We start from the raw sequence: 13849 nt of genomic DNA, 5'->3' as shown, positions 1-13849 counted from the left end.
TTGTTTCATCCTGATACTGTTGAAGTCCATCGGAGTTTTACCAGTGACCTCAGTAAGAGCAAGGTTTGGCCCATTACATTTTAACCTCACTGCATGGTGTCATTTACTGTTCTAAGGAGATTATATATTGACATAATGCAAACAGAAGAAATAGATGGATATTTTCTTCTTGGTCTTAACATTTCCATCTGTCAAGTTTGACGTGAATTTAACATTGAATCGTGTTTAATCTCTTTAATCTGGTACAGTAATTACCAATTCTGAGCTCAGCTTGCCACATTAAAAGCTGCAGCTGAAGGTTTGAAAGCAAGAAAATTTAAATTAACTCTGCAAACTCATTCTTTCAGATAGTAGTTAGACAATGATTTGGTATTAGAAGGCTAAATTATACTTCCTTTTAGGAAACTTGCTATTACTGCTAACTCCCCCCAAAATAGATATTCTCTAGCTGATAGAGAAATCATCATCAAGAAGGACATAGAGAACATGCAAAGTTTCTTGTTTTCCTAATATCCAGAGAATTAATTAGATCTGTTGAAGAAATATCGAAACAATTGTGTTTCTTCAAATAGTTACACTTTATTTATACAATAAATGATTGCTGAAGATCATGTCAAATTACAAAAGTTATCCTGCATTGAGTATATGCAAGGAGGTAGAAATAGCCATGTTCCAAGAGGTAATTATGGACTCGGGTACCTAATGTTAGGTGCTTAGGTCACAGATTTTGATGCTAGCTCCTAGTGAGTCAGCTGATGAGATGGTGCCTCAGAGGAAGTTCTCTGATCACTCCCATAATGGGCTAAGTCCCAGATTTGTAAAGGTATTTAGGTGTTGCGATCCCTCACTCACTTAGGAGCCTATGTCCCATTAACTTTTAGTCAGACTTAGGTGCCTAAAGACCAGATCCTCAAAAAGATTTAGGCACCACCTCACAGGCACTTTAGGCACCTAAATACAAATTTAGATCCTCAGAACCTCTACTTAGCTGCCACATAACTTAGTAGGTGCCTAAACTCCCTAGGCGCCTAAGTTTCCTCTGGTGGGCATATGCAAAGCCACATCAGTCCTGACACTCAGCATCTAATTCACACCTAAGCCCCAACATAATTCACAAACTAGGAGTTCCTTTACCTACAGGGTCCAATCTGGTCGGCATGCTGAAAGCACACCTACTGGATTGAGGGCATGAACAAAACACATCTGCCAGAGGGGGAGGAGGTGGCAATGGGTTCAGATCCCCACTCTGCTTCATGTGGAGCAGGCACTTGAACCCGCTCTCCCATATCCCCGGTGAATGCCCTAACTACTGAGCGATTGAGTATTCTCAAGTGGTTCTCTTTCAATCTTTTCTGTTGAAGCTGTGCCACTTTGTATGTATTGGGCCTAAGAGAGAGGGAGAGTGACTTCTAGCCTGATGGTTAGGCACTCTCTTGGGAAGGGGGAGGTCTATACTAATTAATATTTAAGGCTAGAAAAGGGTATATGGCCATGAATCCCAAGCAGAGGGAATCTTAAGTCCCACCTCTCTCCTCAGCATTTCCTACTGGCTATTTTAAGTGGCTCCCTGCTCAACTTGCTGGCTTTTGTGAATTCCATTCTTAGGTACCTGTCTCTTCCCACATGTTTGTTCAAGGGCATTCCCTTCATCTCTCTCCTGGTTCTTGTCACACAGACGGAAAGCAGACCAGAAGTCCTCAGTGCAAGCAATGCAATGTTTACTGGGGTTAATTTCCAGAAGGCATATGTACAGCATAACTCTGTTTTCCAGTGTTTCCACTCCCCCCTCCTCAGCAGGCACAATTATACCTGAAATGCACGCCCACATTCCCACCCCTGACCGCTTATGGTCATGTTCCAATCTGGGGGGTCGGCGGGCTAGGGTCTTCATTCCCACCTCTTTTGTATCCTATGGGAAGGGTAAGGAGTGAGGTTGTACTCCGGTCAGGGGCAGGCATTCCTCTGGTCTATTAGTGCTTTACCTTCCTCCCAAATCCCTCCTTGCCCTTCCCGACTAGTTGCTTGACCTTGCCAGATAAGGAGTCGAAGCAATTTGCAAGTGTGCACTCATTCCCACCAGGCCCAGTAACACTTCAACTGCTCTTATTTATTTCCATCATACTAACAAACCCTTCTGGTTTAGGCAAAAAGCAACATTAACAGTGTCTGTCTTTGTTCTTAGTAAGAATCCCTTTGTTCACACATGTTAGTAAAAATATATATATATATATATATAACACTATCCAAAACCAAACAGGCAAGCAGAACTCATAGTACTATCTCAGGCGAAACTACAGGCCTGGATGCTACATTGGCACTAATACTCCTAACAGTGTTGCGGGACTGGGCACCTAATTCAGGGATTGCATTAAGCAACACACCCAAATGGTAGGCATTGCAAACACTGAGTGGATCTAGTCCCCTGTGTGGATCTAGTCCTGAATACCTATGATACTTTTGAAAATGAGATTTAGGTTCCTAAATCAGTTAGGCATTCAACATTGACTGGAGCGATGCCTAAATACCTTTTAAAAATCATGGCCTAACCCAGTATCTTTGTTTTTTATCTGTGATTTTTCATGTAAGCCTTCTTTAGATTTGTTTTATATCACCTGATATTTCATATAACATTAAATGGAGTATTTTGAACTTCAGAAGCAAATAGATGGTATCTCACAGACCTTCATCTTAATTTGGTCCTCTTAGCAGACAGTGCAACATTTTGATTTTAATATTTTGGTTTTAAGAATTGAAGTTGACCTTGTGAGGAGCTGGCAAACACATTTTGTCCCTCCCTACTTTCACTCCTCTAATTTGCTGCTCTGAGATATGTGTTCTTATTTCTTCTGAGACTCCATCCTCCTAACTAAAAACTAAGGAACTGCTCATTAAAAGAAAGTAAATCTGTTCATAAACTAGTGGGTTTTCTAGGTTTTCTGATTAGCTTTATAGATCCCCCTTATTAATCCTTAAATATTGCATACTCTGCAAAAAATCACTCTCTTTTACATTACTATAGATGATACTACAGAACATACTGTGGCTTGATTTGGTACAAGAAGCTGATACTATTACTATTGGGTTTGCTAAATATTAACTAGAAAATATTTTCCTCCTAGATGATCTCAGTTATCGCTGGCTTCTAAATGAGTTCCCAGTTTTCATTACTTTGGACAAACGACGATTTGTGTCACAGACAAATGGCAATCTCTACATTGCAAATGTAGAAGCATCAGATAGAGGCAATTATTCATGTTTTGTGTCCAGTCCTTCAATCACAAAGAGTGTATTCAGCAAATTCATTCCACTTATTCCCCAGGCAGTAGACCGTAAGTATTTATGAGAAGTGTTCTGTTTGCATTTTGATTTTTGTCCCCATTTATTGCAGTATTTTTAGCTCTGAGATAAATCTTAAGGCAGTCAGTGAACTAGCATTTTGGTAGAGTTACTTCAGAGATATTATTTAAATGTTCCATATACAAAGGCCCAGATCATTCCCTCCTACAGGGGTTTTCTTAGAGAGGAAACCTCCATGAAGATCCCCTCAGAGTCCCTTCTCTATCCTCAAGGTATGAGTTTTTCTCCCCCATCACCATCATGGAGTAGGCCACTGGACCTGTCCCAAAACCTGGCTTTGGCAGCCCTTGGGATCCCTGCTGGGGAGGTCGTGACTCCATGGAAAAGCTGAGGCAGCTCCTGGCAGCATTATGTTTTCTGGGAAATCCCCAAAGGCGTGGGAAACCCAGCCTCTTCTGGCCCACTCTCCCATGCCCTGCTACCTTCCGCTATGTGATGACTCTGGAATAGTATTGTAAAAGCCACTGACCTGCTCTTCCTGCAGGAGGGAGAGAAGATCTGTACTTGGTTATCGAGAGATCAAAGGCTTTGTATAGTGGTGCCAATCCCCTGAGCCTTCTCTTTGGCTTCATGTTACTAGATTTTTCACTGCCATTTCTTCAGCAAAGTTACGCATTTTCAATACTGTAAATACTGCCCTGCTTGCACTTTGGAATGTCCATCACTTGTCTTTCACCCACTCTTTGCTTGATGCAAGATTTAGTTTTAACGAAACTGCGCTCACTTGATCAGAGGGCACATATTTTTCATATTTTAAATTTTAAAGAATACACTAGATTGCTATTTCATATTTATTTACTTTACTATTTTAACAGAATGTTCACCACAGAATTTCCACATTTAGAGAGAACTTAGGATAAATACTCATGGTATGTGTGAGTGGTTCCTGTCCACGGAAAAACATGTTAATTGGCATTAGAACTACTGGATAACAATTAAATTAATAATCAATAAGTGCCGTTTATTCACTAGTAGACAAACTATCGACCTTATGCCAGCCTGACTTGAGGCTGGTCTGGAAGAGGGAAGGAATCCGCCCCTTTCCTCAGACCATGGAGCAGCAGCAGAGTTGCTCTGTATTTTCAGAACTTCAGTAACCCTTGCGGCTGTTAGATTTTTTTCTCTTCTCTGTAACTGGTAATAGCCAGTGAATCTAGGTAGTTTCAGTTCAATTGATCCTGTCCCTACCTGTTCCTTGGCCCACATCCATACTGAGTTCTTCATCTGATAGCACAAGAGATGCTCCACAGAGCTCAGCTCACTGGTTGATGGGGGGTTCATGTGCCCACGTAGACTCCTGGCATTCCATCATTCCCTATTTCCCTGTTCAACAAAGCACAATAGTTCTGCTACTTCCAAGTACCTCTGTGCCTGCGGAAGAGAAGGGGATGACCTTAAAGTTCACAAAAATGAAAATGATTCTATCCACACTTGTTCTAAGGAAGCCACGGAGATAAGTTGACTTGGCTTTGACTGCCCCCAAAATATAGGAATGTTCTCTTTCCCTCATCTTTACAATCTACTGTTACACTTCAACATAAATTTAAATGTGTTTACACTACAGAATTGTGCTCTTGAATATATTCGCTATTAATCATCCAGTGAAAGATAATTCTTTTTTTTTTTAAGAACAATTCTGCCTTATTGTTAAAGTTGTTCAGTGTTACGTCAGACTTCATTGATAGTGGACATGGTGTCACATATCATAAAGAAAAATTCTCTCCAGATTTTTAAGATGTTTTCTTGAGCTCTAGAAGTTATAATTGCTGTATTAATTTCTGTCACTGACTGGCTATGTCTGTGAATCTCTTTTAATGTTAGGATCTAAAGTATATCCAGCTGATATCAAGGTTAAGTTCGCGGATACATATGCACTCCTGGGGCAAAATGTGACACTGGAATGTTTTGCACTTGGGAAGTAAGTATACTGTATTTTAATTTAGTTGTAGAATAATATATTGGCTTTCATATCTCACTGGGAGCAAAAGTTCAGGATATTTAACACAAAAACATTTCAGCAGCAAATACATTGCTGCATAACGCAAATTAATAACCAATTCGTAAACAGTGCTAACTTGTATTATTATGTCTTTTCAAAGCCCTGTTCCTGAGATTAGATGGAATAAGTATCTTGAACCCATGCCAGCAACTGCTGAGATAAGCATGTCTGGTGCAGTTCTCAAGATCTTAAATATTCAGTTTGAAGATGAAGGAACTTATGAATGTGAAGCTGAAAACTATAAAGGAAAAGATAAACATCAGGCAAGAGTTTATGTTCAAGGTAGATAAAACATTTTAATTCTTCAAAAATTCTTATGTTGGGAAGCACCTGTGTTTTCACACTTGATATCCATGTTATCTAATTGCATCGTTTTGACACACTGTTGTTTGAGTTAATGAAACAAAATCCAAAATTCATGCATTGTGAGACAACCATAAAAATGATGTATTAATTGAACAAACTCCTCAATTTAATTCATTGTAATAGCTGAACTTACATCTTGAATGCAATATGCAAGGGTTTAAAATGACATACATATGCATAGTGGAAGCTAATTTGCTTAATTGTAGAACAGTCGAATGTAAGAACTGCTAAGGGAAAAAGAGGTCACTAGGTTTATCACACTTTCTTGTTTACTCAGTCTGTCTGGCGCTCTCCACCCTTTCTGTCTCTTCTTCCTGACTACAATTTCTCTTTTATATACACACTTTCTAAAGATTTCTAAGGTCTCTTAAATGTCTATTTAATCCTAACTTCAGTGGCATATTCTACTAATGTATATGAATTTTAATAATTCTTTTGAGCTTTCTCTACTTCACTTTTTCTAGATTTTAAATACCTTTGGGGTTTTTTTTCCATTGGAGGCACATTTCCATTAAATCACTTCGTTTTGTAAAAAAAAATGAGTATCTTAGATCTCAATGGTGTTTGTTTTTATTCAACAATTGTTTTTATTTTTGTTCCTGTCATTTTGCACCGTTGGCTTTCTCTTGTTCCAAACTGTGACATGTCTATCATTCTATGTTTAGCACTCAGGAACTTAGTGCATCCTACTGCTAAAAGTGGAATGGGTCTGAGATAACCTGACTCTCACTGTCAGAGGGTCACCACTATTTCTTATATGTGATGATAATTAATATGACTTTTCTATTATTTGCACTTATACAGCGCAAGAATAAATGTAGGTGCATTTGGTTTTTGTTTGTTTCTTAAATGCCTTCTCTGTTTCCATGGAATAATTTCTGGGGAAGAATAAGTAATGCATTCCTTGTTGTCTGCAACTCCAAATTGTTTACTTATATCTATTTTATGGTGCTACTAATCAGTTAATATGTGGAATAACTGCAATCAAATAGGAACACAGTAGAGGTAACAAGTATTGTCTTTACATTCACTTCAGCAATCACGATGTCACATCCACTTCCCATTGTTTCCTCTATACAAATTGTTTACAGTTATTATGGTGCTCATGGGATAATTCCAAATATTCTGTGACTACCAATGTTTCTTACTTAAATTAGTTGATGCATTACTGATTTACAGTGTTACCTATGCTTGATGGCCTCTGAATTACCCATGTAAGAAAATCTTCACTATAGTATTTCTTGAAATGTGCAGCATTCCTTATGATTACAGTTACTGCAATTGGTATAGGACAATTCAACTCCCCTATAGTAAATTTGTATCTGCCCTTATGTTCCTGAGGCTTGTGCATCTATGGGAAGAGATGTTTATTCTTTTTTCCCCATATTTTAATATGATTTTGTGCATTCATTCACCGTGTCAGAAGGAAAATTAGCTTTAGAATAGAAGTCCATCAAAAACATGCCAGCAAATGTTTTAGTGGGATAGCTCTGATATCAAGATTACATTGTCTTGAACTTTTCTGTTAAATGAAAGCTATAGTCTTAAACTGACATTTCAAATTAAAATGTTCTCTTTCTGGAGACTATGGTCAGAGATGTAAAGCAGTCATTTGGGGATTGGTCCTGCTTTGAGCAGGGGGTTGGACTAGATGACCTCCTGAGGTCCCTTCCAACCCTGATATTCTATGATTCTATATTTGACCCAATATGCCTGCCTATACTATTTTAAAAAAATTAACTTTCTTTAACTTTATAAAAAATCTCCTAATTTGGAAGGGCAGGTAGGAGGGTGGAGGGGAATTACTATGACTTGGCCCACAGACTCTAAGATTGCTATGATTAGTTATCTGTGCTGCAAATATGTGTATTTTAACTTTTTGTGAGGGCTTAGTGGGGAAATTATAGGGATATGTATTACAAATGTCTTGTAGGGTGTGTACAACCCCATATAGATGGGGTTGCATATACCTAGTCGCCCATTAGAACAAGGATCTCAAAAAGGAGGAAGTGGAAAAATGGGCATGCTTCCAGTAGGAAGAGCTTACAGCAGTTCCAGGAAGCAATATGCAACTAGGAAAATGAAGGACTATCGTGCTTAAAAGAGATTTGATATGAAAAGTGTTGTTAATTTTCCCTATGGCTGAAGCAACCCATCTTTTTGCATCTACTAGATTCTGCACAGTACACTCAGCAAGATCTTCTATAAATGAATATTTTCAAGAGGGCGAGTTAAAGATAAATTTCCAGCCATAAGCCTGGATTCCTTCAATTGGCTTAAGCCAGATCCGTAGTATTAGCTTTGCATACTTTTTACGTTCATTATTTCATGATAGTTTGTGCATGCCTTTGGCTAAAATTTCAGCACAGTTTGTCACTCAGAATGACTTTCAGTTGACTGGCCTCATGAAACACTTCATGCCATCACTTGCAATTAATATAGGAATTACTTTCTTGCACATTCTGCTATAGCTGACATGCACTGATGCTTGCAGTCTAAGAAGAAGAGTCTGATTTTTCCATGCAAATAAAACCTTGTGTGCACACTGCACATGAAAGCATGAACATATGTTTTGAGAAAAAGGAATAATCCTTAGTCCTTATATAACAATTGTAAACTGGACTGCTACACTTGTAGTGAACTGAATTTAAACATATATAATGGTACAGTCCATATAATTATAGCAAACAATATTTTGCTAAGAGACACACAAGAGTAATTACAAATAAAAGAAAGAAACCTCTCTGCTCCTTCCCCATAAATTCTCAGTTCCTTCTTAAAGAATATATAAAGCAGTATGAGATGTAAAACACAGCACCATCAGTACAGTCAAAATACCTTTGTTTTGCTGCCTAAAACTAGGATCTAATATTAATGAATAGCACAGTATTGTAATGATTCTTCTTTAAGCAATTGCACATGTCAGTTCCACTGTAGGTGTGCGTGTGCTTCATCCACAGTTGTCAGAGATTTTTCCTTCAGCAGTTCCCGTCAGGGCAGCATGAACTCCTGGTACCTCATGCCACCGCTCACAGGTATAAAGGGCTCTGCTGCCCCTAACACTCCCCCTCAGTTCCTTCCTACCACCCATGACGGTTATTGGAGCTGTGATCTTTGCATTTCAAAAATCTTCCCTCACCTTGTTTATATAGTTCCTGTTGTGTTAGTTTGGCTTAGAGTAGTGTTTTTGTATATAGTTACCTATTACAATAAGTTTAGTCTAGTCCTTAGTGTAAACTGCTCTCCGGTGCCTTTTTGGGTACTGGGTCCGGTACCGGACTCATGCCACACTCTCCTGGCTTTAAGGGCTGTCACACCTATGGCAAGCCAATGGCAGTCAGTGACTCCCACCCCAGCTGCCTGAAATATCTGGGGGAAGCCCACATAGGTGACAAATGTCACATGTGTAGAGGATTCAAGCCCTGTTCAAAAAAGGACAGGGTGGCCAGGCTCAAATATTTACTCATGGCATCTGTGCTTTTCACTCCATCAGAACCTTCCTGTTCGGAGCATGTATGAGTTGGTCAAGAGTGCTCAGTCCATTCTAGCTAGCCTCACTGGTACCAAAGAAGTCCTCAAAGGACTCGGTACTGGGGCCTTTAAGATCTGCAGGCCAGGGAAAGGGTGCTGCAAAGGATATTGAGGAGCACTCAAAGAAGAGACCCTCACCCAGCACAACTTCCCTACAAAGAGGGATTGCTGATTGCTAAGCCTAGGAAGGGCCAATTGAGACCAATCACACGACTGGCGCAACTCCTAGTACTGACGGGTCAACTCCTGGTACTTTGACGGTACTGTCTATACCTGAAGCGCTTGAGGCAGCTTGCAAACTACTGAACTTGTTGGTTCTGGTTTCATCTGTGGGACAAGAGTCTTGTCTGGCACCAGGAGTGGGCAAGTTGGATTCTCTGGTGCCTGTTCTGGTACCAGTCACCATTCAATACCAGTGGCTGCGACAGTTGCAGCGTCTCAGCAGATTCCATCAAGAGGAAAGCCTGCAGTGATCTTGCTGTTGCCTCTGTCACCTGATTCTCAACTCATCTCCCTGATAACACTGGGGTCAGCTCCCCCATGGCCAGAGGAAGCAGACTCGTTCTCCTTTTCAGATTATAAGGTCGGATCTTATGTCTCCAGGCCAGAGCAACCCCAGCGGATGTCTACCCACCTTGGTCCAGATCAATGGCTGGCAAACAGCTGGGTTCCCAGCACTGTACCAGTGGCCCTTCTGGAGCCTTTGTGGCTTTCCCCCACACTCTGCAACATTCAGTAGACATTGGGACGTGAGCACCAATTTCCATTACCCCTCTGCCAATATCAGTACTGTGCAAGGGGAATTGATTACTCCTGTGCAAGAATTTGACAAGGGTCCCCCTCAACAACCACTGGCCTCTTCTTCTTCATCCCTGGATGAGGAAGTACTTGCGGCGTCTACCTCACCCCCACAAGATGACTTCAGAGTCCACCAGGACATGCTAAAAAGGGTGACTGTGGCTCTGGATAGCCAGCCAGAGAAGGTGCATGGAAAATCACACAGATTGGTGGACATTTTCACCTCTGCTGGACCCTCTAGGGTAGCTCTCCCTATAAATGAAGCTACCCTAGAGCCCACCCTAAGCTTATAGCAGACCATATCCTCCCTTCCTCTCACAGCTAAAAGTGTGGAAAGGAGATTATATGTCCCTTCCCAAGGTAATGAACATTTTTGCAATCACCTGCCTCCAGGTTCCCTCGTATTGTCTGCTTCAAATGAAAAGGATCAGACTTCAACCCCGAAGGGGAAGAAACCAAGGAAGCCATCCTTTCGTCAGGAAAATTTATTTCACATGAGGGTAACAACTGAGAATCATGAACTAGCAGGATTCTACTTGGTCGGCATGATTTTAACCTGTGGGAAAGCATCCTGAAGTTAAGAACAAGCTTCCTGATGAGGCCAAGCAGGATTAGTGGCCAAGTCAGCTGCGCAGATGAGCCTGGATGTGGTGGATTCAGTGGCTCATATTATGGCTTCCACCATTTCCATGTGGCATTCATCTTGAGTGCAATTGTCATGTTTGCCCCGGAGATGCAACAAACCATTAAGGACCTCCCATTCAAAGGCCTTTCACTTTTCTCTGAGAAGATGGATGAAAGGCTTTATAGCCTTACAGTTTCAAGAGTGATGCTTAGGTCACTGGGGACTTATATACTGGCGACAAAAAGAAAGCCATTCCACCCACAACGGTCCCAGCGGTTCAACTTGTTTATGCTGCGTAGCCAGAACTTATTGAGAAAGAAGAGCAGAGGTTGTGAGAGGCAGCTGCCTCCTTCACATTGCCTGCTTCATTCAGGCAGACTGGTTCCTCAAAGCATTCATTTTGACTTCTTGCTCGAGAGTGACCTATAACCTCCCAGGGTACCGTCCCCTATTTTTATCAACCGCCTATCCCACTTCCCAAGTGCTTGATCCCACATTGCCATGGATGGGTGGGTTCTAAGCATGGTGGAACTGGGTTACGCCCTCCAGTTTACTTCTATCCCTCCTTCCTATCCTCCTTCCCTGTCCCTCTTCAGAGACCACTCTCGTGAGAATGTGATACTGTAGGAGATCCAGTCTCTCCTCCTTGTGGGTGACATATTGGAAGCTCCCAGGCCTTTCTGAGAAAAGGGATTCTGTTCCCGATACTTTCTGATCTTGAAGGCAAAGGAGGGCCTCAAACTAGACCATTTAGATCACCCTCACAGCTTTTTGTGGCAGTCCAGACAGAATAAAGGGCCACCCGATGTCCACTTGGAGAATCTCCTCCTGGATTATCGGCTGTATTTATCTACACTACGGTTTGGCAGATACAGAACCTCTGTAGAAAGTGGTGGCTCACTCAAGTAGATCACAGGCAGTTTCTGTGGCCTTTCTGGCTGAGGTTGCCCATCCTGGACATTTGTAAAGTGGCAACCTGGTCTTTTGTCCACACCTTTATCTCCTGCTATGCCTTCACTCATCAGTCTAGAGACGATGCCAGATTTGGACAAATGGTCCTACAATCTCTGTTCTAGTAGGCTCTGGATCTGCCTCCAGCTCAAAATGCTTTTGAGTCACCTGCAGTGGAATAGACATGTGCAATCACTCAAATAAGAAAAAATGGTTACTTGCCTTTCCTTTTCTACCCTCCTTCCCCTCTCTATCCGAGTCTCTCTGGTATAAAGAACTGGGGGGTTGGGGGCAATGGGGCTCTTTATATCTGTGAGCAGTGGTGTGAAGCACATGGGGGCATTCACGCTGCCCTGATGGGAACTACTGAGAGAAGAATCTCTGACAGCTGTGTATGAGGCATGCACACACCTACAGTGAAATGTGCATCACATCCCAAAGAACAACAGTTAAGGAAAGATGAGTAACCATTTTGCCTAGACTGCACCACCACTAGTAGATGGTGCTATATCCTTATCTTAATGTTAAGCTGTTATCTTGTATTATGTTAGCTGTTGACCTGGCCAGGGAGTTAGCAGGGAAATTCAATCCTGTCCTGTGTGTTCGGGAGTTGGTACATGCAGTGTCCCAATAAATCCTTTCGTTTCTGTAAGCGAGTATTATAACCGGAGTTAGCAGCTTCAAGATGGCAAAAGCACTTTTGCCAGAACAGAAATTTATGGGTCATGCAGATTAGACTGGAAGCTGTGATACTTGGGAGACCTTGAGCTAATGATCTCTGTGAATGACTGGACTAATGAGAAAGCAGCTCAGTACCTAGTAGTGTTTTTGGATAGTGATGTCAAAGCATTTTACCGGCAGCTTTCCAGTGAGGATCATGAGTCTTACAGACAGTTCTGCAAACACTTTTACAACTGCTGTGAGCGGGGATTCGGCCTTCTGAAATTCTGGAAGGAACGGCAAATCAGGAGGAGGCAGGAAGGGGAACCCCATATAGTTATTTGTGTACATAAAGGAAACTGTTCTATAGGCCTTTCTGTGCACCATTCTGGGCAGAAGATGGCTCAAATGAAACATAACCCCCTACACTGAATCTCAAACTGGCAATGCAGACTGGGAAGTCATGAGAGAAAAAGTCAGTTTATAAATGCTTTAGCAAGAGAACTTCATAACTTGATGTAGGATAACATTCTGGATAAATCTAAGGACCAGATTATACACAGAGTTCAAAATGTGGAACCAGAATTGGGATTTCCTTAAAGGTATCAGCTGTTAATTCCCAGCCTTAGAGCAACTCCTTTATATTTCAAGAAATTAGCATTTCAAGAAATGATTGATAGTGATGTGGCTAAAAAATTGGAGGATGCCCAAGTGCAAGCTATTCACTTGCATCCCATGATCAGAAGAGAGAGAGACTGTTTCTCAAGTGGGTCCCAGGCCAGATAACATTTGTAGGTGATGTGGAGGCAAAGGCAAAGCCACATCAGCAACTGTTAAAATGGCACATGAAGAGGTGGTCAGATACTAGTTACTATGTGTCTGGAGACATTGACAGTTAGAAAACCACAATGCTGAAAAGAATATTGCAGAATGTGGAGGAACAGGGAGCCAGAAGCGAGCATTCCAGGCATAAGATGCCAGGGAAAAAAATACATGCCAGAAAGGAGGGAAGGCATGGTTATACAACTGGAAAAAGCAGCCTGGGGAAAAATCCAAAACTTACTCCTTTTTGGAAGGGATTTTGCCCACTGATCAATACACTAAATAACTTATCCTTGCTGATACATAATCCATACATAATACGTAATACATAATCAAGAGCTGCTGCACAAAATCACTAAAAGAAAGGAGAGGATAAATACTGAGAATCTTTGTGGCAAAGTGTACCTGCCCTTTGTGACTCCCTACAGGAGGCCTGGCAGTCCTCCTACATCCTGCCCCAGACAGCAGTGAAGTGACAGGACAGGTGCCGCAAAGGTGGACCCTGGGATAAAAGGAGCTGCAGGTCAGTTCCTGGCTGGGACCAGAGGAGCAAGGAAGGGTGCTCCTTTCTGCCTAATAGAGCTCGAGGGATAGTCAGAGTTTGTTTCTGACTACATTTTCTTAAGCTGGGTTTGCAGGGAGATAAAGGACATAACAACCTTAACTCTGAAATAAGAGTGAAGCTAAAGGGGCCCAGATAGAAATAGGATAAGGGAAGAATCAGCAATGAATTGGATCAA

The 13849-nt window shown here is 41.5% G+C and overlaps 1 protein-coding gene across 1 annotated transcript in view; it reads left to right on the top strand.

The window, feature by feature from the left end:
* Positions 1 to 13849, top strand: part of CNTN1 (contactin 1) — a 443616-nt gene that overhangs the window by 296239 nt on the left and 133528 nt on the right. Inside the window, exons 10-12 of the mRNA XM_039506174.1 lie at positions 3120 to 3329; positions 5179 to 5275; positions 5457 to 5638. Of these exons, the coding sequence (XP_039362108.1) occupies positions 3120 to 3329; positions 5179 to 5275; positions 5457 to 5638 (489 nt within the window). The remainder of the gene's footprint in view (positions 1 to 3119; positions 3330 to 5178; positions 5276 to 5456; positions 5639 to 13849) is intronic.

This window comes from Mauremys reevesii, linkage group 1 (assembly GCF_016161935.1).
Source record: "Mauremys reevesii isolate NIE-2019 linkage group 1, ASM1616193v1, whole genome shotgun sequence".
In the NCBI taxonomy this organism is placed as follows: Eukaryota; Metazoa; Chordata; order Testudines; family Geoemydidae; genus Mauremys; species Mauremys reevesii.
This window is presented reverse-complemented; position numbering and strand designations above follow the sequence as displayed.